The following is a 25,441-nucleotide window of genomic DNA, read 5'->3' as shown; positions in this document are numbered from 1 at the left end:
AAAATTAATGAACAGGCTTTTAAAAAGTAGTATTAAGTAATCTTTTGGTACATATCTTATTAACTAATATCTAGTAATTAATATTAGCTAATATCTTATTAAGAATCTTTACGTCTTATTAACAGCCTTTACATTTATTAACAAAAACTTTGTAATAATAATTGAAATCATATCAAATAAAGTAATTAATAAAATTAAAATAAACATATTTTTATTAAATAAAATTTAGGTATCTTTTAAAAAAACGTATTAAAATGATATACTGATATAAAAAAAACATAACATGTATGACAAACAAGATGCACATCACGATTTGTCTACCTCATTGCAATTACACCTAAACTAGTCAAAGGACGAACTGGATTGTTTTAGTTTCTATCTTTGACCGGCCTGTTTATTCTCTCCTAGGATTAACTAAAAACATATCGATCAAAGGCCAAAATTTAAATCTATTTCGGATTTTGACCAAAGTCGTTGGTCAATCCGCGGATTGACTAGTTATTCCGAAGAAGGACCGCGTTTCGCGAATTTTACCTATAACATATATATATATATATATATATATATATATATATATATATATATATACATATATATAATTTTCTTATATATACAATTTATATTTTTATGTTGATGTCTATTTTTGTGCTAAATTTTAATAAATTATAGCATAGTTTATATTTATCTGCGCTTTCTATTCGATAAATTTCATTTAGCTTGACACATTGGAAATGTTTGAAGAATAGATTAAATTCTTGGATGATACATATCGGAAATTAACCTGTTACAATTAACGGGCACAAAGATGCATTTGAAACTTTCATGTACATGAGTTTCGAACTCGTCCAATTATGTCATCACCAAAATTACATCTGTGATCGACTTACATTTTCTTGTTGTCCATAAACTTTGTTAATAAAGGACGATGTATATAAATATATATATATATATATATATATATATATATATATATATATATAGAGAGAGAGAGAGAGAGAGAGAGAGAGAGAGCACAAATTATTTTATTTTTGTATTCAAAAAAAGAGAGAGAAAGAGAGAGAATTATTCGATTTAAATATTTTATATATTTATTTAATAAAGTTGAGTTAAAATTGAATGAATTTGGATTGATAGAGTTAATCTAAATGGATAAACATTCTATTTGCATGTTTTTTTAAAGAAGGTAATTATAATTTTTTTTTTTTTTAAAGATATTTGGTATTTTGAAACAGTTTGTGCGTTAATGCAGTAATCTTGCAGTAATTTATTCTAGGAAAATAAAAATGTAATAAACAATAATGTGATAAAATAGACATGGGATTTTGAAATATTAATTAGGGAAATTGTGAAGAGATTATATTATTATACACACACACAAATTACATATACTAAAATACACAAATACATATAGTTCTATCATTCCAAATTTAAATGTAATTGCTCCTTAATAAAAATATCTAAGACATAATAGTTTCTAGAAACTGAAAGACATATTGTTATTCGCGTTTTCCTTTATTTTCTTGTGATGATAAAGTTTATCTGATCAGTACTATTAATGGGTTCAATCATGTCAAGATTATCTATTCTTGTTATGCACAAATTCAATAATTAGAAGTATAAAATTTAAACAATAATCATCTAGCTCTAAAATATATTACTTTTGCTTTCTTATCTTTTATATAATATGTATCGACAAATGCAACTTAACTTAATTAAAATATTAACTTAAAGGAATCTTTGAAAAATGTTGAATCTCTTTTCATTAAATCTCTTATGGTTAAGTTTTCTACAGAAATACACGATTTTAAATCGTCAAAAGTATCAGAATTTTATTCATGCAATTGTTAATTTTAAACAACTTCATATAAAAACTGATTTTTAAATATTTTTATTGTTATTCATTCATTTATGAAATTTAAAATATTAGAAAAATTAATATTGTTTTTATATTTGCTGCTATTTTATTGGGGAGGGCTTCAGATGCCTACATTCCCGATTGCCAACTGCTTTGTTTGCGCACAACATTTTGCCGACAGCTTCTTTTGCCAACATTTTCGATTGCCTACATCCCGATTGCCTACATGTATTATTGCACACACGAAAAAAATAAAGAAACGAAAGTACGATTGCACACATGACATTATTGCGCACATACACATTGCACACATGACATTACTGCACACATACACATTACACACATGACATTATTGCTCACATGCACATTGCACACATAACATTATTGCACACATACAATAAGAAAATGACTTTGCATAATTAGAATCCACGATTAAAAGTGCAGACTGATACTGGATTGCTTACACAATCCGATTTTAAATCTTTAATCAATTTGATGATAAGATTTCCGTATGCGACCCATTTTCGAATTCGAGGAACTTTTACAAGCATATAGTACTAAATAAAGTCGAATGCTATAAGAGCGAATGTGCAGAAACGTTTATTTTTGATATTTTAATTTTAATTATTTTCTTAAATGAATAATATTTAAGATTTCCATATAAAAAGAAATATCGATAACCCATGTGAAACAGAATAATTATAGATCTCATTTCGGGCCGCATTATGTTCAATGACCCACTCAGTTCTCCAAAGAACCGATCTTGCGCTTACACAATCGAAAAATTCAACATAATATAAATAACATAGTATAAAAATAATAAAAATTTGAATACCTTAAGAACAAAACGTTTCTGCCTACTCGCATTTGTAGCATTCGACTTCATTTAGTACTATATGTCTGTAAAAATTGATCAAATTTGGAGATGGGTCGCATATGAAAATCTTGCCCAAAGCATCTAATTATATTTTTATTTTTTACATGAAATAATATCATGTGTGCAATGTGCAAGTGTACAATAATATTATGTGTGCAATGTGTATGTGTACAATAATGTCATGTGTGCAATCGTACTTTCGTATCTTTATTTTTTTTCGTGTGTGCAATAATACATGCATGCAATCGGGATGTAAGCAATCAGGAATGTTGGCAAAAGAAGCTGTCGGCAAAATGTTGTGCGCAAACGAAGCAGTTGGCAATCGGGAAGGTAGGCAAACGGGACTTCTCCCACATACACATGAACATTACATAAGTATATTTTATTAATAAAAAAATTCTGTTTTACATAAAAAATCAAAAAATAATTCCAGAAGATTCCAATTATTGTTAATTGTATTTATTGATGTTCATGTTCATGATGGTGTTCGTGTCCCTCATGATCTCCATGTTCTCCTTGAGAAAGAAGTCTTTCGTAAGCTTTGAAGAAACACGTTGCTAGAGCAAAACTTTTTTCGCATTTAGCTGCAATATCTTTTACTACAACAAAAAAAGAATTAGTAAAAGTGAGGATAAAGTAAAATATATATATTATAAAATATAAAGTATCATATACATTTAAATATTATATGCATATTATGCATTTTTTGCTATAACATTAAATTAGCAAAATGTAAATAAATTAACTTATTCTGTTTATGAATTTATATAATGAATAATATTATAAATTTTCCTTAACGTAACCTAAATAACTTTATTTTTATTGCAAAAATTAGAATATGCATATAATATTATTTTACCTTCTTTTATGCAATCATCCAGAGCTTTGTAAAGAATGTGTCCTGGTTGGATACTTGTCATTTCAGTAAACTTAGTATGTAATGTCTCTAGTTTGAATTCCGATTCTTCCATCTAACATTATTTAAAAAATATAAATGAGGAGATTAAGGTATCGATAAAAATTGATTATCTTTAACAATACAAAAATTTTACTTTACATTATGTTTAAAGTAAACCAAATTTTCCCATCGATATAAAATATGATGATATATAATTATATTATTAGAGTATATAGCATATTATTAGAATATTATTAATCTTCAAGTGAAACATGAATTAAAAGTCGTTCTAAAAGTCTTAGTTTATGTTATTATTTGAACATTATTTATTGAACGTACTATATAATTTCTAGATAAAGTTAATAATTAATATGCTGACTTAAAAAAAATAAAAATATTATAAGATTATTAAATAAAAATATTATAAGATTATTACATTTATATATTTAATATTTAATAATTTTTTGTTATCTAAAAATATAGTTTGCAATTTTGAACGTCATATGTTATACAAAACTATCTCAAAAAACTTACCATATTCTCTTTTTGTAATATGCAATAGACAACGCAACTATTTTTTCTTAGTTTTTCTTGATTTTCAGATTGTTTATGCCTCTCATGTATTAGATCTCCTATTGTGAACATATCATCTGTAAAATAAATATTCTAGTATTTAAAAAAATATATAATATCCATTATATATTATAACATCTATACAATAACTATAATTTTCTATTCATTTTATAAAAGATTTAAATATTTAAATAAAATATATCTAAAACATAATACGTATTTTTTAGTATTATATATATTAGTATATAATATATAGTGTGTGTATATACAGGATGTTCAAAAAGTCCCGGACCGGTTGAATAACTTGTAAAGTAGGCGTCGCACTGAAAAATGATCAAGACGAAAGTTGTATGGTTTCGAGGGGGCCATAAGATGGTACCATTGGTTTGACCTTGAAAAGTCATTTGAAGGTCACGTGAAGGTCACTTCAATTTTTTTAAACGGAACACCCTATATATTTTTGCATATTCTTATAGCTTATCTCGAGAGCTTTCCAAAACACTATAATTAAGTACTTTTTTGTTAAGAACTTTTTGAATTATGAGGCTTGAAATAATTTCTTAATTTTACATAAACCGTAAAATATCTTGTAAAATATTCATTTTTCGATTATCTTACCTTAATACTTTTATGTACAAAATAATGAGAGGAATCAATTGGTGTAAAGAAAACACATAGTTGTTTTTAAGAAAAAATATGGAATTGTTAATTGCAAATTACATATTTTTTCTTCAAAACAACTATGTGTTTTCTTTACACCAATTGATTTCTCTCATTATTTTGTACGTAAAAGTATTAAGGTAAGATAATCGAAAAATGAATATTTTACAAGATATTTTACGGTTTATGTAAAATTAAGAAATTATTTCAAGCCTCATAACTCAAAAAGTTCTTAACAAAAGAGTACTTAATTATAGTGTTTTGGAAAGCTCTCGAGATAAGCTACAAGAATATGCAAAAATATGTAGGGTGTTCCGTTTAAAAAAATTGAAGTGACCTTCATGTGACCTTCAAATGACTTTTCAAGGTCAAACCAATGGTACCATCTTATGGCCCCCTCGAAACCATACAACTTTCGTCTTGATCATTTTTCAGTGCGACGCCTACTTTACAAGTTATTCAACCGGTCCGGGACTTTTTGAACACCCTGTATATATATATATATATATATATATATATATATATATATATATATATATATATGTTATTTTAACAGAATTTATGGATTTCGAAGTGCAAATAAGTAACACTTTCCCTATTTAATTTTTAATAAACATTAAAAGAAATTTCATTTAAATAAAATTTTAATATATATGAAATAGTGATCTTCGAATCTTATGGTAGATATTGAAAATTGTGTGATTAAACATAAAATAAAAAAAATATTTATTTCTCAAAAAATCGTTGGCTTAATCACACAATTCCTAATAACACAAGTTGAGAGAAAAAGAGAGAGAATAATAAAGTCTTAATATAAATTAAGTCATGTATAAATTAATAACTTACTATTAGTGGTATCAGTCTCAATCAGGCAAGCGTTGTAGTAGTTTCGATCGGATGCTAGTTTGTCGTCCATTTTGAAATCTTTAGCTAAGATAGCAGGCTAAAATATGTGCAATTATATTTTGTATTATTATAATTAATTTTGTTCTTCTTTTTCTATATTATAATATTATATGTTAATTATAATTTAATATATTTATATATTAATTTTAATTAAAAATTTCAATTTACTTTTATTTATCTTTTTTTTACTTTTAACTCTTTCTTTTATAGCAAAATAAGATATTTACAATAAATGCGAAAACGATAATGTAGAATCCGCGCGCCATCTTGCTTATATAAATACTGTTTCTAATTATACTTGTTCAAGTATACTGTGCGAAGCATAACAGCATCATTGTATTTATATCGGCTGCAAATATAAAATGCATAGATAAAATCGAGGTCATACATTATATAAACATAAAACATATGATGTGTAGAAGAAAGTATATTGATAATTTACTTTTTCTTACTGTTCCAGATATGATATACTAGAATATGACATGACATATACATACATGTTATGGTCAAAGGTCGATGCACGGTCACTTCTCACTTTGAGTCGATTCTGAGGATTGACCAAGTCTCAATCTTCGAAACATTTTTATATTTTAGCCTTTAACTAGGGCGTTTTTTGTCGATTCTAGGATGAACTAGCATGCCTGATCAAAGGTATGCTTTTATTCAGAGTTTGATTAATAAAAAAAAATTATATTTCTGATTATTTTTATCTTTTTTTTATTTACTTAATAAATTGTTACAATTTTCGTACTTGAATTTTCAAGTGTCAACAAAACGCTTATATTTCTTTTATTTTCGATATAAAATAATATAAAAGGTAAGTAACTTTGTAAAATTAATGGATAGGCTTTTAAAAAGTAGTATTAAATAATCTTTTGGTACATTCTAATATCTTATTAATTTTTACATTTATTAACAAAAACTTCGTAGTAATAATTGAAATCATATCAAATAAAGTAATTAATAACATTAAAATAGACAAATTTTTATTAAATAAAATTTAGGTATCTTTTAAAAAAACGTATTAAAATGATATATTGATATAAAAAAAACATAACATGTATGACAAACAAGATGCACATCACGATTTGTCTACCTCATTGCAATTACACCTAAACTAGTCAAAGGACGAACTGGATTATTTTAGTTTCTATCTTTGACCGGCCTGTTTATTCTCTCCTAGGATTGACTAAAAACACATCAATCAAAATTTAAATCTATTTCGGATTTTGACCAAAGTCGTTGGTCAATCCGCGGATTGACTAGTTATTCCGAAGAAGGACCGCGTTTCGCGAATTTTACCTATAACATATATAATATATATATATATATATATATATATATATATATAATTTTCTTATATATACAATTTATATTTTTATGTTGATGTCTATTTTTGTGCTAAATTTTAATAAATTATAGCATAGTTTATATTTACCTGCACTTTCTATTCGATAAATTTCATTTAGCTTGACACATTGGAAATGTTTGAAGAATAGATTAAATTCTTGGATGATACATATCGGAAATTAACCTGTTACAATTAACGGGCACAAAGATGCATTTGAAACTTTCATGTACATGAGTTTCGAACTCGTCCAATTATGTCATCACCAAAATTACATCTGTGATCGACTTACATTTTCTTGTTGTCCATAAACTTTGTTAATAAAGGACGATGTATATAAATATAAATATATAAATATATATATATATATATATATATATATATATATATATATAGAGAGAGAGAGAGAGAGCACAAATTATTTTATTTTTCTACTCAAAAAAGAGAGAGAAAGAGAGAGAATTATTCTATTTAAATATTTTATATATTTTTTTAATAAAGTTGAGTTAAAATTGAATGAATTTGGATTAATAGAATTAATCTAAATGGATAAACATTCTATTTACATGTTTTTTTAAAGAAGGTAATTATAAATCTTTTTTTTTTGGAAAAATTTTTGAAATAGTTTATGCTTTAGCGTTAATATAGTAATCTTGCAGTAATTTACTCTAGGAAAACAAAAATGTAATAAACAATAATGTGATAAAATAGATATGGGATTTTTGCAATATTAATTAAAGAAATTGTGAAGAGATTATATTATTATATACACACACACAAATTACATGTACTAAAATACACGAATACATACAGTTTTATCATTCCAAAGTTAAATATATCATAGCGCCTCAAAAAAATCTCTAAAACATAATAGTTTCTGAAACTAAAAGACATATTTTTATTCCTTTTTCCTTTTCTTTCTTATATGGTAAAGTTTATTTGATCAGCACTATTAATGAGTTCAATCATGTCAAGATTATCTCTTCTTGTTATTATCACAAATTCAATAATTAGGAGTATAAAATTTAAACAATGATTACCCAGCTATAAAATACGTTACTTTTGCTTATTTATCTTTTATATAATATGTATCGACAAATAATATATTATATATATGCAACTTAATTTAATTAAAATATTAACTTAAAGAAATCTTTGAAAAGTGTTGAATCTCTTTTCGTTAAATCTCTTATGATTAAGTTTTCTACAGAAATACACGATTTTGAATCGTTAAAAGTATCAGAATTTTATTCATGCAACTGTTGTTAATTTTAAACAACTTCATATAAAAACTGATTTTCAAATATTTTTATTATTATTCATCCATTTATGAAATTTAAAATATTAGAAAAATTAATATTGTTTTACATTTGCAGCTATTTCATCATCAGAATCATTATATCAGAATTCATTATATCAGAAAATTAAGAATATAATACAAGAGAAAAAACATATATAATTGTTTATTTAATTACATTTTGTTGCAAATTTATATTAATAAAAATACACAGATAATGTTCAATTAATTACATTCAAATAGTTTCTTCTGTTTCTTCATTTTCATTTATTTCTGATCTTTCATGTTCTCCATGGTTCTGTAATTTATGTACAGCTCTTGTAGCACAAGTAAATAGAGAGAAGCACTTTTCACATTCTTCTGTAATATTTTTTACTAGAATATAAATAAAAATAATATAAATATAATTAAAAACTGTCGAAAAATTAAAAAAATATAATTTTTTTTATTCTTTATATTATATTTTAACACAAAATATAAGATCTGTTTTTATTAGCTTATTTAAAACTGAAGCAAAAATTAGTGCAAAAATATACTTATATCATGAATCTGAGTTTGTTTTCTCTTATTTCCTATAATATTTGTAATATGTAAAATTTCTTATATTTATAATAGAAATAATAATAAGTTACCTTCTTTCATGCAGTTACGTGCAATCTTATGTACTTCGTTAATGACTTCGGCACGATGACCATTAAATATTATATTTAATTTTGCATGAAATTTCCCTTTATTAATCTTTGAATCTTCCATCTATATTATAAATAAAATTTATAAATAAAATAGGAAAAACAGAAGAATATAAAGTTCTGAGTATTTTTCTAACTTAGATATTCATAAAAGTAAAATAAATCCATAATTACATGTATGTACTATTAATAATGTATAAAATATCAATTTTTATATTACTTTATAGTGAAATAATATTTTATTACACATATTGATGTCCTTATATTATCTTTATATTATTAGAAAATTCTTTAGTTTTTTTTAAATTAAAAAGTTTTGTAACTAACAATAAGTATCATATTTTCATGTATTATACACAGAAAATAAAATAATATAGTATAAAAAATTTACCACATTTTCTTTCTTTAAAAAACAAGCTAGGGTGCAACCTAGTTTTCTTGTCTTTTCTTCATTTTCAGGTTTTTTATGTACGTCAGTCATTATTTGTTCCTCTCCGTACCAATCATCTAAAAAATAAATTGTAGAATTGCAAGGAAAAGTGCGTTTTTTGCTCTTACTTTATGCTATTTTGAACTTACTTTAAATAGATTGAGTAAATATAGAAGTTCTATCAAATTAAAGAAAATTAATTAAATAAAACACTGAAAAATTATGTTAAAGAAATATTTATAAATAATGCAAAGCACAATTTGTTCAAAATTGCTCAAAAAACCTTAAATAATGAGCTGTGAGACAATTCTGCAATATATAATGTGTATTATTATAGCGATAGTTACCGAAAGTTACATTATTTTCTGTCTTACAAGTCTGAAAATTGTTCCTGTTTTCACTTGATACTGCACTTTTGAATTGTCGTTTTATTTCATCTTCAACTAAGTTAGATGACTGAGAAATATGCAATTTTATTTTATATACCATTTTAAATAATTTTTTTACTAAATTGTTATATAATCATGTACAATTATATTAAGTATACGTTAATTAAATATAATATTTTTATAATATTAATTTATTTTCTTTAAATAATTAAAAATAATTTTTTTCTTCATAAAAAAAATATCTGGATATTATATTATTTAATATATCAAAATCTATAAGATAATGTATAAAATTATAGTTAAATTATTTTTACTATTATTATTATTATTATTATTACTATATTGTTATAATTTACATTATAATAATAATAAAATTCTTACAGCAAATCCTAAAACACAGACGCAAAGCACAATAATCTTCATTTTGCTAAGATTATTTTACTTTATTACACACAATTTTGTAGAATATTTGTAGCGATTGGAAAACATCGTATTTATACTGTTTGTAAATATAAAATGTGTGGGTTAAAGATGTAAGTTCATAGATTATATAAATATTAAGTGTAAAATAAGCAAAACAATGATAATTTTCCGTTATTATTTTGATGACTAATGTTAGTAGAGAACAAAATAAACGGTAATAAAACTATTGCTCTAAATTATACAATATATTATAATACATCATAACCATATTTTAATCACAATAGAGGCCCTCTCTATAGAGATTTTCAGAAATTAAACCTATACTTTGATCGTTTCAACAAGATTTTTACACAGTGTAATTTAGCGTATCCTAGCTGGAAAACACTCTATATTAATACGTCTATGATTTTCATACATTGCTTCTTCAAATGCTGTCATAATTTCCTGTACAGTACACAAGCTTGCAACAACATTGGTGCAATATTACATCATAATGTTGCAGAAATATAATACTATAGAATATAGAATATAATAATATAACATATTTTTATATTTTTTAGAAATTTAAATAAAAATTTAAATACATGTATAAAAATTAAATACATATATAAATCTATTTTTATTGTATTTATATTTAAAAAATGTAAATGTACAATTTTAATTCTGTACAATTTTATTATGTAAATCAAAATGTATAAGAGTGCAAGAATGCATATAGATTTATTTTTCCTTCTTGTTAAATTACAGTTTATTTTTACAGAATAATATCAATTATTATAACATATAATATTCAGTTATTGAAATTCAATCCTCTTCGTCTTCTCCAAATATTAAGGTGTGATTTTCATCTATACTCTTTACTACACATACCATTGCTGTAACGCCTTTTTCACATTTTTCTTGCATAGTATTTTTTACTAGAATATATACAAACGCAATTAAAGCACATTAGAGGAAGTAATGCATTATTTTTTTAATTTTTATTATAATATTAATTATTTATTATAATATATTTATTATAATATTAATTTTTATTATAATATTAATTATTTATTATAATATTAATGTGATAATTAGGATAATCAATTGCTTTGATGTTAAGATGAGAAAATTAAAAAATTATTTAAAATTAAAAAAATAAAAAAATAAACATTTATTACAAACAATTTTGTTAAATATATAATTAATTATGTGCATTTTTAAACTTATAATAAATATAATAATAGTTTACCTTCTTTAGCACAATCACGTACAATTTTTTGTGCTGTAGCTTGAAACGGATGGTTATTCAGTAATTCCGTTATATTTGCATAAATTCTCTCTTCCTTCAGTTCTGTTCCTTCCATCTTATATTAAGAAAAAAAATAATATTTTAATAAGTACAATTAATTATATTTTGTAAAATTTAGCTTTTTCTCATTTATATTGTAATAAATTTGCCTTAAGTAAATGCATAAATATAATGTTATTTGTGACGAAATCAATTTTTAAATATTTATGATAAAACAATTTACTCTTAGAATATTAGTGATTTTTACATTAAAATTATTAAACTTTTAATGATTTAAAATTATATTATTATTTGAGCAATTTATATTGTCGAGTATTGTTATGCAAATTATACAACAATAGACTTTAAAATTGAAAAAAATGATGATATGAAATTTTACCCAGTCAAACTTTTTTAGAATGCATTCAATTGCACAACCATGTTTCTTTCTTTTTTATTTCATTTCATGTACGTTAATTTGTTCATGTACATTATTTAAAATATCTTCTATACAGAGTGTCCCTGAATGGTCTGTACAAACTTTGTGAATAAGTTCCAGGGACCTAAACAAGCAGAAAATGTCCCATAAACATGGGGTCGGAAACGCTTGCTTCTGGAGTTACGACGGTTAGAAGTTTTTTTGCAATAGCTGGAGAAATTATCACGTCAAATCGCATAGGTGTTACAAAACTGTGTTTATTTATTTCCTCGGTTTTGTCACGGACATAACAGGACAGTACACTTGCTATAGCAAATGTTCGAAATGGCCTCCGTTAGATTCCAAGAAAGCCTGCGCACGTCGCCGCATTGTCTGGCGAACCGTCCATTTCCACCGGCACGGCCATACACCAGATGGATATCCGCCAGTTCATCAAATGAATAATTTGATTCATTCATGTTTTTAAACACAGTTTTGTAACACCTATGCGATTTGACGTGATAATTTCTCCAGCTATTGCAGGAAAACTTCGAACCGTCGTAACTCCAGAAGCAAGCGTTTCCGACCCCATGTTTATGGGACATTTTCTGCTTGTTTAGATCCTTGGAAGTTATTTACAAAGTTTGTACAGACCATTCAGGGACCTGTATTATAGGCCTGCTCTGAAAAATGAATCGCATTTTTTATAATACACTTTATTTTATATATTTTATCATTTTTTTTCATTTTTAACAATCTTTCTTAAAGTACAAAATGCAATTTACTTATTTTATTCTTTTAGGTCAGTGATTCTCAACCTTTCCACATCTAAGAACCACTTTTTGAACTAAGTATGAATTGCGGACCATCTGTCTATATATGTAAGGGGGAGGGGGAGAAGAAATACAAAAATTTATTTCAAAAAATGCAGCAAAAAGAGTTTATATATGTTTCTTTGGTTGCGTATATTGCACATATATTGCGTACATATTGCACATTTTGCTTATTATATATTATAATAATAATATAATAGAAATAATATTAAGAATTATAAAATATTTAATGGGAACCTTGTGCTTGCATTTCGCTTACTAGTTTTTCAATATCAGGCTTTATAGCAGTTAAAGACAGTCACAAAGTTGGTTCTACTTGCAAACGGTTTCTATATTTTGTTTTTATAGTAGTAAGAGCAGAAAATGCAGTTTCACACAAATAAGTTGAATGAAAAGGAAGAAGTACTTTAAATGCTTTTCCACTCAATATTGGATATTCTTTACGAATTTGAATCCAAAAAGTTGTTATATTAATCGAGTTACTTTTTAATGTTTTAAGATGCAAATCAGAAGACAGTTCAATTAGTTGTTCTTGCTCTGAAAATGATAATTTGTTATTGTCATCTGGTAAAAATGGATCAATAATCCATAAATTTCCTGACCTAAAATCAGAACTAGCTGGAAAATAATCTTCAAAATTTTTTTGAAGAGCTTGAATGTAATTATTAATACATAAGAATACGTCTCGTGTGTTTAAATCTTTTGTGTTGGAAATGTATTCTGAGAAGAGAGGAAACATATCAAAACAATTTTCCTGTGTTTTTTTCTCCCACAATTTTAGTTTTTTTTAAAATGAATCCATTCTATTTCCAAAATCAAAAATTGTTTTTGATGGTCCCTGAAGACTAAGATTTAATTCATTTATCAATTAAAATATGTCAGACAAAAAAGCTAACTTTGCTAACCATTGCTGATCTTTGAAATTATTAGCTAAATGTGACTTATTATTAATAAGAAATGTAAATACTTCTTCTCTGAGTTCATAAAGTCTATTTAAAACTCGTCCTCGAGAAGCCAACGAACCTCTGTGTGCAGAAGCAGCTTTGTGTGAGTTGATTCCATTTCTTCACATAAAATTGAAAATAGTCTTGAATTAAGTGCACGGCTTTTAATAAAATTCACAATTTTTACAGCACTTTCTAAAATGCCATAAATTTCAGTGTTCATACGTTTTGCGGCAAGCATTTCTCTATGAATAATACAATGGGTTATTTGTATATTTTCATCAGTTTCTTTCTTAACTAAACTTATAAGTCCAGATTTTCGACCTGTCATTGCAGCAGCACCATCAGTACATAAACCAACACAATTAGTCCAAGACAAATTATATTTTTGTATATAACCATTTAAGACTTTAAAAATTTCATCACCAGTTGTATGACCTGATATTTCTAGGCAAGTCATAAATTCTTCACAAGCACAGAGCTTTTCAAAGTCAATATATTTAACATAAACTAATAACATAGCTTTGTTTGTTATATCAGTGGACTCATCAACTTGAAGAGAAAACCATTTAGATCGTTTCACTTTTAATATTAATTGATTTTCTACATCTGAAGACATAACTTTAATTCTTCGTGTAACTGTGTCATTAGAAAGAGGTATGAACATCATTTTTTGGGACGATTTTTCTCCCAATATTTCACGAGATGCATCAACAATACATGGCAAAATTAAATTTTCGCCTATAGTAAAAGGTTTCTTCGTTTGAGCAATTCTCAAAGATATAATGTAAGAAGCTTTCAAACTAGCTTTATTGTGATTAGAAAATGTTTGCATTATTTTTTTCCTTGATTTCAGCTCAGATTCTTTACGTTTAAAAAAGTCAATAGACCTACCAACATAATCTTTGTGTTTGGATTCAAAATGGCGGAGCAATTTTGCCGGTTTCATTGCATCATTGCTTAATATTTCAGCACATATTACACATTGAGGTTGTTGAACATCCATGTCTTCAATGTATGTAAAACCATATTTAATATAGTCTGAATTGTATTTACGATTCGCAGCTTTTCTACACTTTTGTCCACTTGCAACTAATCTCTCTGACGTACTCGATCCGACTTCACATGACTTATCGTCATCAACAGATTTTCGTTTTAAAAACTTAAATAACTTAATCTGTTTATTCATTTTAAAGAAATAGGTAAAACTGAACAGTATCAAAGAAACTAAAATTGTGACTTAGACAACGTGCAACGTTTTAGAAACGTCTAAAAAACATTTGAGACAAAAGAAGTATGTTTATTCGTTTCGTGGCTCTTCCTCCGTTCTTTTGTTAAGGCAATATTACACGGTGCGTGATTCGGCGAGCCTAGCGCGGCTCGTACAAACTCCGAGCCTATGTGAACATGTCATGAGACGAACCTCGATGAGTAGCGTATTTCTTTTGACGCGGCAAGTCGCGAGCCAAGCTCTCCGATCACACGCCGTATAATGGCATCTTTTAGTATGTGCGTCCCCTCCTATCAATACAACTCAAATAATTATAGAAAATATAGGATTACTTAAAAAAAGAAAAATCAGAGAAAAATCAAACATCAAAGTACTAAATTGATAATATAACCGCGGAGCACTTGATAATGCATTGCGGACCACGGGTTGAGAAATACTGTTTTAGGTTATTAGAAAATCACAAATTTTTAGAAAGTAGCCAATTTTTGAAAAGTATCATTCATTTAATGAAATGTAAATTCATGTCATTAGAATTATTCAGAAAATCAAGAATTAAAATCAGTGATATTTTACATTAATATTTATTTAATAGCTTACCTCGAGTCAAATTAACTTCATTAAGACAAATATCCACTAATTCTTTTCCATGGTCCTCAGGACCTCTTACTCGTTTTAGTTTTGCCATTATAGTATCGGTAAAAATAAAAGCCTAATACATATTTTATATAGTTTTATTTTAAATATTATTTAAAATAATTAATAACTATATAATTCATATTTATCTAAATAAGTTATTATGTAAGAATCTATGTCTTAAAGAAGTTATTATGTAAAAAAATAGTAATATAATAAGTTATGTAAAAAGATATATTGCAGATGTTCTAATATATAATTATTGAAAAACATTAAAAATTCTATTAAATTTTATTAAATTATTTTATTAAATTATTTTATTAAATTTTAGAAATAAGATTTCTTTTTCGCTTAAAAATCAGTTAGTTTATTATGATAGAAAGATATTTACAACACATTTTAAAATACAGATGCAGAGTATGAAAGCTTTCATTTTACTAAGATTATTCTTGTGTATAGACAGTATAAAAACTTCTATGAAATCTTAATCGCAGTTATTGGAAGCTATCATATTTATACGCATTAAAAATATAAAATGCGTAATAAGATCAAAGATATAAGATTACAGACTAATATTTGATGAAATTGCAAACCTGGATTTACGATTCTATTCCTTATCATAAGTCTTATATTATCGCACCATAATAAATAAATGAATCATTTAATAATAAAATCATAAAATTAAAAAATTTGATATATTATCAAATAAATATTTGATTAAGTTTTTATGGTGAAAACAATAAAGAATAATGAAAAAGATTGCTTTGCTATTATGTTTTAGAAGAAATTGTTACATCTTCTAATAAACATCTTAAGTTCTTGTGCTTTAATTTTTATTTTATAGATAATTCAACTCACGAAAAGATGGGCAAAGTTTTAATAGGTTAAGCGTTAAGCCAATAGTTTATTAAAAAAATAAATCACGATAACTTTAAATTTCATATATGAATGTGGACAAATAAAGATCGCAATACTCGATTGCGACACGCGTAATTTCAATCAATGCGATAATTAATATTATTGCTCTATATAACAATAAAATTGGTTTGATAAACAATGAGTGTTTTTTTATAATTGCATCATGTTATTATAATATGCATGACAAATCAAACGTAAAAAAATATAGGATTTAATATGAAAATTAAATGTGAAAAAAATTATTTTGTAATGTGCTATTTTATGCAAATTTCTCGTAATTTAGATAAAATATTAATTAAAAGATAAAATATTTTAATTTACGAATAATTTGATAATTTAATCACAAATCAAGGTTTATCTCGGATGGCACGCCACTTAATATTCGACATATCGATACATACACATATATCTCTTTGATATCTTTTAAAATACAAATTTAATATTATTGTAACACACTTTTAGCTTTTTTAATTATTAATCTTTAACAATATATTTTTAAATTATGACAATAAAAATATTTAAAAAGAAGTTAATATTTATAATAATTATCTTATAGTCATTTTTTCTTTAAAATCTACTGAAAAGAGTAGAATTATGTATTATAATAATATTTTATGTCATACATATAATATTTTGATCGTAAAATGCATTTTGTTAAATATAAAATTGGCAATATACCTAACATAGATAATATTGTGTATCGTTGATAAAATTGCATGTATAAATTATTACATATTAAATATAAATATATAAATTTGCTTATTATTGCAAGTATTATTAAAGGAATATTTAACAAGAATATTTTGAAGTACGTGTATACATTACATAACTCCAAGATATTAATGTAATGTTCGACTTTTTCACATTACCAGCTGAGTACAAGTACTGCTTCAAAACTCCTTTCTCTTTACAGTATACGATATAACCGAACTTGGAAAATGTAGTGGTATAACGCAATGCAGTTTCACGCTCTTTCGTACAGATGGATGAAGAGGATTTGAATACAAATATAAGCTATTTTTAAGGATGTAAATAAATAAATAAATACATATATATATATATATATATATATTTATATATAGTTAAATAAAATTATATATCATAGCGAAAAAAGCTGCAGCAAAATATAAAAAAACCTTTATACATTATATAAAATTACTTGTGTAATACAAATGATTGTGTGTGATGATGAATATAAAAATATAATCTAAAAATAAATAATATAAAAACTAATCTGTTTATAATTGTTTTTATATAAAGAAGACATTTTATATATCTTGAAAATTTTTAATATAATTCGATATAATTTAATTTCTCTGTATCTCAATAAGACTTATTCCAATGTTTAAAAAAACATACGAAAAAAAATATTTTATAAATATTATATTTAATTAGTAAATATCGGACACTCTTACGTGCCTATTATATTATAATTATAGCAAATGTTTGTCTCGATTTCATTTTCACATATATGGGACTATTAATAGCAAAACGTTTGTTAAACTTTACATACGTTTATTTAATAGCGTTCATATTTCGAGAATTTATTACATTATATAAACATAGACATTTTGCTTTTTTACGCTAATTATCTAATTTGATATACCTATGGTATAGAGTTAGAGTACTTCTAGGCATGCAGTATTCCATCATTATTTAGTAAAACGTGCTTGCACGGTAAACACATTTATACTCATTGCCTTGCACACTCCCTAATACCTTGGCATACTCATTTGAAATATTTTTTTTTACACTCATATAGTATTCACTGACGCATACATTTTTTCGCACTGTTCATTTATTCTCATCAATTCATGCCTCGAGGATATTATCGAATATATATCCAAAAATGTCGCTAAAATTTTCATTAAAAACGAAGTGTCAGACTTTCACTGCGTCATTGCATTGTAACATAATCTTGGGGAGTTTGAAAATAAACTTATTGTAATGTATTAAAAAATTTTATCACAAAAACTTGTGACTTTTGAAATTTGCAGAGTCGATATAATCAGATTGAGATACACGTAAGTATACAGGAAACGTTATTTTCATAAAAAAACATTTATTATCTATTATTCATAAAGTTAAAAATTACTCATATACCATTTAATAATTTTTATATAGTTGCAATATATGAAGTTAAAATAAATTTAATAATTTCCATTATCATATTACGATTATATTACGCTTCCAAAAATTTTCTGTTTCCGCAAATACTAAAAAAAAAAAAGAAATTACATGAATCAAATTTATTCATTGTTAAGAACACATATTCCTTTTAATTCATATCTGCATTCTTCATGTGGAATGTTATATCACCTTTGTGCTCGCATAAGTTCTCTAAAAACTTGAACTAAATTCAAATTAAGTAAAGATTCTACAAATGGAATCTATAAAATAAAATGTATAAGATATATCCATCGCATGTAAGATTACGTATAATCTGAATTATCACCATGCATCTAATGTTAAATATGGCTGCTTTGAGAAATATAATTATATATTAATATTTTTATATATTAACATGTCTGTGCATTTTCAAATATTGCAAATATTTTCATATTGAATATTGACATAAAATATGAAAGTACAATCATATTTAGCCAAATGTGCACTGCAAATAATATTACATAATTTATGTAATGTCAATTTTTCTCTACATTATATTTTTTTACGAATTAAAAATAAATAAATTCATATCAATAAATTATGTATTAATAAATTATGTATTATGTCAATCGCAGATTTATTTAATCCCGAAATAGTTTAGTAACAAATCTTTTCTACTTGATCTGATGCTTGTTATCTATAATTTGTTTCCCTTTGATTGTTCGCGTATACGATTTAATTAAATTCTCGTAAGAGATTTACAGGCGACAAAGTAGTAGTTTCGTCGATTCCTGCATCGACTATTTTACAAAGCATCAAAAGACAAAGTGTCTTAATGCTTATATATCCTTCGTTGAGTGAATCGGTGCGCAAAATTCACGGAAGCGAACAACCCGATCTCGATAAAGAGGTGCTTTCCGAAAAGACTTTCCTTCGTAAATTCAAGTGAAAGATTTCGTTCCCATTGCTAATGTCTGGCAAAGCCGAGGCATGTATGTGTCCTTCGAAGCGTATGATTCGATAACTCGACGTAAAAGTGTTCGCTACGAGAATAAAAGCCAAATGGTATGCGTCGGTCGCATGCGCCAGTCAATCGATCACAAAATATACATGAAACATTTTCGTCAAATAAATATACAAATACACAGTTATACACAGGAATTCCGAGGCGCACGGCATGAAAATATATTACAATATTACGAGCATTTCCCCTTTTATTATTGTCTAATATATATCATAACTGTATGCATGGAGAATTCGTTATAAATATTTCTCTACATTATAATTTCATATGACATAAACATGTCACAGATTTGCCGTAATGTAATGTAAAATCATAATAACGATTTCGCGCTTGAGCACTGAATCTGAATATTAATTTCAAGCTGAATAACACGGTTTCTTTATATAAATAAAGGAACGTACTTTTACATATTTTATGTATTTCGTCCAAAATATATTCGTATTTTTTAGAGCCCGTAATAATACTTATTAATTGTACTTTTGTAACTCTGCACTTTAATGCTAAATGCATAAGCGATTAAATCATATGTTGCGATGGATTATTGATACGATGAGTCACGTATGCTTGCTTGCATATGTTTATTTATATTTCGTTGGACCAAATGTACAGAATCGTGTTACAAAAATCTGTTCGACATGCGCCAGTTTCAAATGTTTCATAGAAATTAACTGCGTGAATTAACTGAATACTGACAACCGTATGATACGTAAACGTAACGGCACAGAGAACTTATGCGATTACTAACACTATTAAATTATATTTTATATTATATCATACGATCATGATACACCTACCTTTCCATTATGTCATATAAAAAATAAAACGTAAAGACAAAGGATGATCTTCAGTCCTGTCTATCAATATGATGGATACCATCGTCCACGTTTATACGGTTCTTATAAATCTTTTATTATTCGTCTCTACTTTCGCTTTGCATCAAAATAAATATATCTTTCATGCAGTATGAAATTAAGTAAAAAAATGTAAAAAATATGTCAAAAGTCTCCTGTGTGTCTTTAAGTCGACAGATAATTTGTTTATCGCATTTTCTCATATATGGCCAGATAAATACATGGCAGTTGTTAAGCATAACAGTCGTATAATGGTAGTGAAATCCGAAAAAGATACACTACAATCGTGTGACCGTTGAATGTTTAGCGGCCAAAAGCTATGTCTATATAAATCCTACGATTGGTACTTTCTCGCGAGGCGCACGCTAGATGATAAGATCGCGTCGATATCGTGAAGAATGATAGCGAAATACGTCGAGAGATATTCGTTAGGTGTACATTTAAAAAAATAGTTTAACACACAAATGTTATCAAATAAAAGAAAGAAACGGAATAAATACATATAAATACTGGCAGTGGAAGATGCGATGCAGTTTCCCGGGATGGGAGAGGCTGGGGGATTGGGATAGATATAAATAGATATAGCATAGGTACGTGATACGACATACATTAATAGAGACTTAACGAATTACGCTCCTTGATTAAACTAATAGCAAATTAGCTTAGATATAAATAATCCGCTTATACAAAAATAATTACGCGGTTTTGTATCGGCGAACGCCGTTTCGAATTTACCGATCTATATAGTTACATTCGTCTCGCGATCGGCTAACCAAATGTTTATACGCAGGTTCTCCATAATTTGTTTTCCTATTATCGATCCGTAACGCTCGCATGCGACTCTTCCGTTGCTCTATGCAGCTTACAGGCTGCATCTCGCACCTCGAAACGTAATATTAGGCCGTAAAGTGAAAAATTCGAAGCGCGCCCTTCGAAATTCGCGATGCAGTCCGTCTCGGCGATTTCGTCGCGGCATGATCTCTTGGCTTTTTCAAAAATTAAGCTACATTCCCACTGCTGCTGTCGGTGAGGTGAGGTAAGAAGATGTCGACGGCGTGACTTTCAATTAAATGTTCCTGCCACGCTTAAAATATAGTTTACATTTAATTAGACATTTATCAGTGATTTATATTCACACACTTGTGACCCTACATAACTTTTTAATGGCATAACTGCTTGTCTTCTGATTATCGTACCATTTACAAACGGTCTAATATGCTAGCTAAAGATCGTGCAGTTAAAGTGATAGCTGGAACGCTAAATTAGCAGCACTGTAACTAAACTCATGAAAAAGACAAGAAACACGTCGCTATTCGTGTCATTATTACACGTCGCCGATTCATTTAGATTTATTGGCTATTATGACGATGTTACTCGCATGTGTATGGTACAAGCGAAATGTTTCGATCGCCAGATCAAACAATCTGCAGTAATAGCAATATTGCATTCGCGTCATTCTCACAAACATTTTTCTCTCTCTTTCTCTCTGTTTTTATTTCGCTATTTTTCACGTATTTGTAGATCTTTTTTTTTGCAAAAATTCAAAGACCATTTGCTCCGTGGGTAGAAATAACTATGCGGTCGAAGATTCGCGTTTAGTGTAAAAATTCGCTGGGAGGAAGGTAGACCTAACGTGGGATCTAGGCTTCGCGATATAAATACTTATAAAACTTGTTCGAGAAATTACGATTGTCAATAATTTTCATTAAATATGATACTTTCATGTATGATATTAATAAACTTGATATCTTGTTTTTCACGAATAATTTAAATAAACGTATCACAATCACAAATATTATTCTTTCTTTCAGATATTTTCAAATATCCTCATATATCGTGATGAAGGATAAATAATATATTTTTTAAGTGATGACTTTTAAAAGGAGCGGACCGATTACATTGGTATATTACATCAGACTTTCAAGGGAGATTATAATCGCCATCGGGGGGGAGAAATGTATTAAACAAAATGCGGTGCGTATAGATCCTATAAGAAGATTACGGAAGCCTGTTTACACGCCGCCGCGAATCCCCCATTACCAGTTAGGTCCATTCCGCGCTAAATCAACGACGTAATCGCACGCACTCGTGCGTACGATGTTACGAACACGCAAGCGCCCGCGTGCGCGGTCCGCGATCGCAAATGTGCGGACACGTTGTCCGCGCGCGCGCGCTCGCGTCTCACCCTTTCGTTTATTTTATATTAACTATATCGGATCATTATATACGAATAATACCTAGTATACGTTTAACTGCTTCGATATCGATAGAGTCCGTAGCTATATATACGTACAATATAATCTTGCTTCTTCTTTCTTTCTCTTTCTTTCACTTTCTCCTCTCACCCTTTCTCTTTTTTTTCTCTTTAATAATACATATCACACTGAGCCGGCTATGTGTGTGTCCATCTCATTTTGGCCTGCACTTCGTCACGCGCTCCCTTGCGTCTCGCGAAGGGACAACGCGTAGGGATGTCGTGGACGCGTGGTAGCTTCTCGGTCCTCGTCATCCCGCTGCCGCTCCCTTCGTCATCTTCGCATGGAAGCACGAGCGGTGGCAGTGCTACGGATCCGGGGGTTTCTTCTCGGTCTCGTTTCACGTCTCGACGCGCGTCGACGAGACTCGGGCCGCGATGCGTCGACTGGCTAGTAACATTTGCGGGTGCACGTGCACTTACGCACCAGGTCAACGTCCTTGGTGTACCGCATGCCATCCGTGCAAATTAATCGCACCTGAAATTAATATGTAATTGTTTGTAATGGCCACATATTGGCATCATTGTATAACCGTTATCGGCAAATAACTGCAGCGAAATCAACCAGCTTGATGATCATAATTGCAGTAATTGACGCGGTTGCTTCGATCGCGGTTCATTGCACGATCGATCACTTTGGAAGACGTGGCATCTAGTCTACTTCACCTCGCGCCGCGGAATTTGACACCAATTAACAAGAATAAGAGCGATATGGGCTTTAATATTCAACGACATTGCCCATTGTCGACCGGAATAATAGTAGGTCTCATAACATGTAAATGTTGACGCAACATTAATTTACTCCGAGATTTCACGTTATGCAGGGAGAATATCCCCAGACAATTGAAAATTATACAATAGAATCAATGCATTGTAGTGTATTTCGCGGAAAACCGTATCGTTCGCGAATTTCAATCGATATATGAATATCCTATGTACCTTGCGCCGCTTAGTCTTCCGCGGTAAACAGCAGGAATTGCCGCAACTTCCCCAACATTTAGCAAGCTTCACCGGTCGCCGACTCCGACAACCATTCTCGCTATAGTACTCCCTTGTATGCTCCTTACGACAGGTCGGTGCTGCGATAACAGTGTCAATTATTTTTATCGAAAGACACATGCACGATATTACGAATTAAATATAATAATAATAAAAAATATCTTAAATAATAATTTATAATATATTTATGCATTATTTTTTTATTACATAAATGTATGCTTATCCTATATATTTTTATATTCATAAAGATAAAGGATGCGTGACATGTACCTTTCTCACAATATCGTCCTTGCCAACCAGTTTGACATCGGCAAGAATAACTGGTGCCGAACGGTGATGGTATGCATTGCGATCCTTTTCTGCACTCGTGTCCGATACATGCGTGCGAAGACACCAACCCAGTTACCGACATGATGATATCTATAATTAACATAAATTATTTTTTCAAACAATATTTCAAATTATAATTTATTAATTTCTTATTTTAATTCTATTTAAGATGTATAATTTCTCGCGTTACATAATCAATTTAACATATTTTATAAATGCAATATCGTCAACGAATATGATAAGCATGTTGATTAAAAAAATTATATAATGTCGTGATTATGAAATAATTCAAATTTTTTTAAGCATGTGTTTTATAAGTTGCTTTTTTAAAGGAATATTTCTTAGAATATTTTAGAAATTTAAGGATCCAAGTGTACTCGATTTTTAAATTTAGCAAGTTATATCATTAGCAATTATATGTTTAACATACCAGAATGTTCGCGAGGTATATGTTCTTGCGGCATGGATTCCTCATTACTACCGCTATTGTTAATTCCCTCAGCTGCAACAATATCTCTCGCCTCGTCGGCCTCCTCTTCGCTAGCAGCACATCCGGGAGTAACGCGATGCATCTTTGCGGCGTTGCTGAAGTCTACCAACTTATGATTGATCCACATCTCGGAGATGCAGCCTGAGATAAAGCAAGAAAACTTTTAATGGATCTGGCGAGGGAGAAACTTTTGCTTTATCTTATATAAAGAGTGGCGGCACGAATGTGTACTGGACGTTATATGATGCAATTGGATAAGATAATAAGTAAGCATGTATTCTATGTGTGTGTGCATTTATATAAATTTTTATATTAAGACTACGTCACACGTATAAGATCAGTGCGATTGGTATCGATGACGTTGATGTATACTTTCTCTCACTATTAATAACAATATTATTATATTAACAATATCATTATTTTATAATAAAGAAGAAGTTTAAAATACAATTATAATATAAATTTCGCTATATAATATATTCCACATGTGTGATTACAAATTGCACATATCGTATTGTTACAAAACTTTTCAAATCTAGCTCTCAGTTATGAATACCATGCTACATATTATTTCCTACACCATATGCAAACATAGTAAATCAGTATTGCGCCGAGGGACATCAAAAATGTAACCGAATATTAAATGAGATCTCCGCAAGTTGCAAATTTGTGGCTGATATTCCGAGTTTGCGACAACTATCGTTTCCCCGAGGAACCGCAGGATATTGGTGTTGGAACTAGCAGTGGCGGAGAGCACAAATCAACTATGAAATCTTCGAAATTCCCAACTCG

At 28.0% G+C, this 25,441-nt stretch overlaps 3 protein-coding genes and 1 long non-coding RNA gene across 8 annotated transcripts in view; all 4 read right to left on the bottom strand.

Moving 5' to 3' along the window:
• Positions 1 to 3,095: 3,095 nt before the first annotated feature.
• On the bottom strand, positions 3,096 to 6,121 carry LOC145971122 (pheromone-binding protein Gp-9-like). Of its 2 annotated transcripts, none has more exons than XM_083098447.1 (5): positions 5,997 to 6,121; positions 5,710 to 5,806; positions 4,165 to 4,280; positions 3,592 to 3,703; positions 3,096 to 3,331 (listed from the first exon to the last, which is right to left on the bottom strand). In XM_083098447.1, the coding sequence occupies exons 1-5, from the start codon at positions 6,033 to 6,035 to the stop codon at positions 3,192 to 3,194; spliced, it is 504 nt and encodes a 167-aa protein (XP_082954573.1). In that variant the 5' UTR covers positions 6,036 to 6,121; the 3' UTR covers positions 3,096 to 3,191. The 2 variants fall into 2 exon arrangements, with proteins under 2 accessions (XP_082954573.1, XP_082954583.1); XM_083098457.1 differs by having other exon boundaries at positions 5,938 to 6,076.
• A 2,432-nt stretch (positions 6,122 to 8,553) lies between these two features.
• Positions 8,554 to 10,391, bottom strand: LOC145967335 (pheromone-binding protein Gp-9-like). Its single transcript, XM_083092137.1, has 5 exons — positions 10,304 to 10,391; positions 9,881 to 9,989; positions 9,495 to 9,610; positions 9,047 to 9,167; positions 8,554 to 8,789 (listed from the first exon to the last, which is right to left on the bottom strand). The coding sequence occupies exons 1-5, from the start codon at positions 10,343 to 10,345 to the stop codon at positions 8,650 to 8,652; spliced, it is 528 nt and encodes a 175-aa protein (XP_082948263.1). The 5' UTR covers positions 10,346 to 10,391; the 3' UTR covers positions 8,554 to 8,649.
• Positions 10,392 to 11,161: 770 nt separating this feature from the next.
• LOC145968311 (uncharacterized) lies at positions 11,162 to 12,230 on the bottom strand. Its single transcript, XR_014437712.1, has 3 exons — positions 12,016 to 12,230; positions 11,577 to 11,691; positions 11,162 to 11,262 (listed from the first exon to the last, which is right to left on the bottom strand). It is a non-coding gene; the product is annotated as an uncharacterized LOC145968311 (long non-coding RNA).
• An 8,054-nt stretch (positions 12,231 to 20,284) lies between these two features.
• Positions 20,285 to 25,441, bottom strand: part of Sli (slit guidance ligand) — a 322,565-nt gene continuing 317,408 nt past the window's right edge. For all 4 annotated transcript variants that reach the window (XM_083092293.1, XM_083092303.1, XM_083092313.1 and 1 more), the window contains exons 27-30: positions 24,590 to 24,790; positions 24,100 to 24,249; positions 23,770 to 23,909; positions 20,285 to 23,308 (exon numbers count right to left, since the gene is read on the bottom strand). In XM_083092293.1, the coding sequence (XP_082948419.1) occupies positions 23,222 to 23,308; positions 23,770 to 23,909; positions 24,100 to 24,249; positions 24,590 to 24,790 (578 nt within the window). In that variant the 3' untranslated portion in view covers positions 20,285 to 23,221. The remainder of the gene's footprint in view (positions 23,309 to 23,769; positions 23,910 to 24,099; positions 24,250 to 24,589; positions 24,791 to 25,441) is intronic.

This window comes from Camponotus vicinus, unplaced genomic scaffold (assembly GCF_025532165.1).
Source record: "Camponotus vicinus isolate PSW18456_S1 unplaced genomic scaffold, iyCamVici1.0 SCAF_1, whole genome shotgun sequence".
NCBI classification, from domain to species: Eukaryota; Metazoa; Arthropoda; class Insecta; order Hymenoptera; family Formicidae; genus Camponotus; species Camponotus vicinus.
This window is presented reverse-complemented; position numbering and strand designations above follow the sequence as displayed.

Excerpts from the sequence above, each read along its gene's own strand:
- LOC145971122 (XM_083098447.1), bottom strand. The coding sequence starts at position 6,035 with ATGGCGCGCGGATTCTACATTATCGTTTTCGCATTTATT. Across the intron at positions 3,704-4,164 it reads TATTACAAAAAGAGAATATG|ATGGAAGAATCGGAATTCAA; the intron begins GTAAGTTTTTTG and ends AAATAATGTTAG. Across the intron at positions 3,332-3,591 it reads GGATGATTGCATAAAAGAAG|TAAAAGATATTGCAGCTAAA; the intron begins GTAAAATAATAT and ends TTTTTGTTGTAG.
- LOC145967335 (XM_083092137.1), bottom strand. The coding sequence starts at position 10,345 with ATGAAGATTATTGTGCTTTGCGTCTGTGTTTTAGGATTTGCT. Across the intron at positions 9,611-9,880 it reads AGAAAATAATGTAACTTTCG|ATGATTGGTACGGAGAGGAA; the intron begins GTAACTATCGCT and ends TTTATTTTTTAG. Across the intron at positions 8,790-9,046 it reads ACGTAACTGCATGAAAGAAG|TAAAAAATATTACAGAAGAA; the intron begins GTAACTTATTAT and ends TTTATATTCTAG.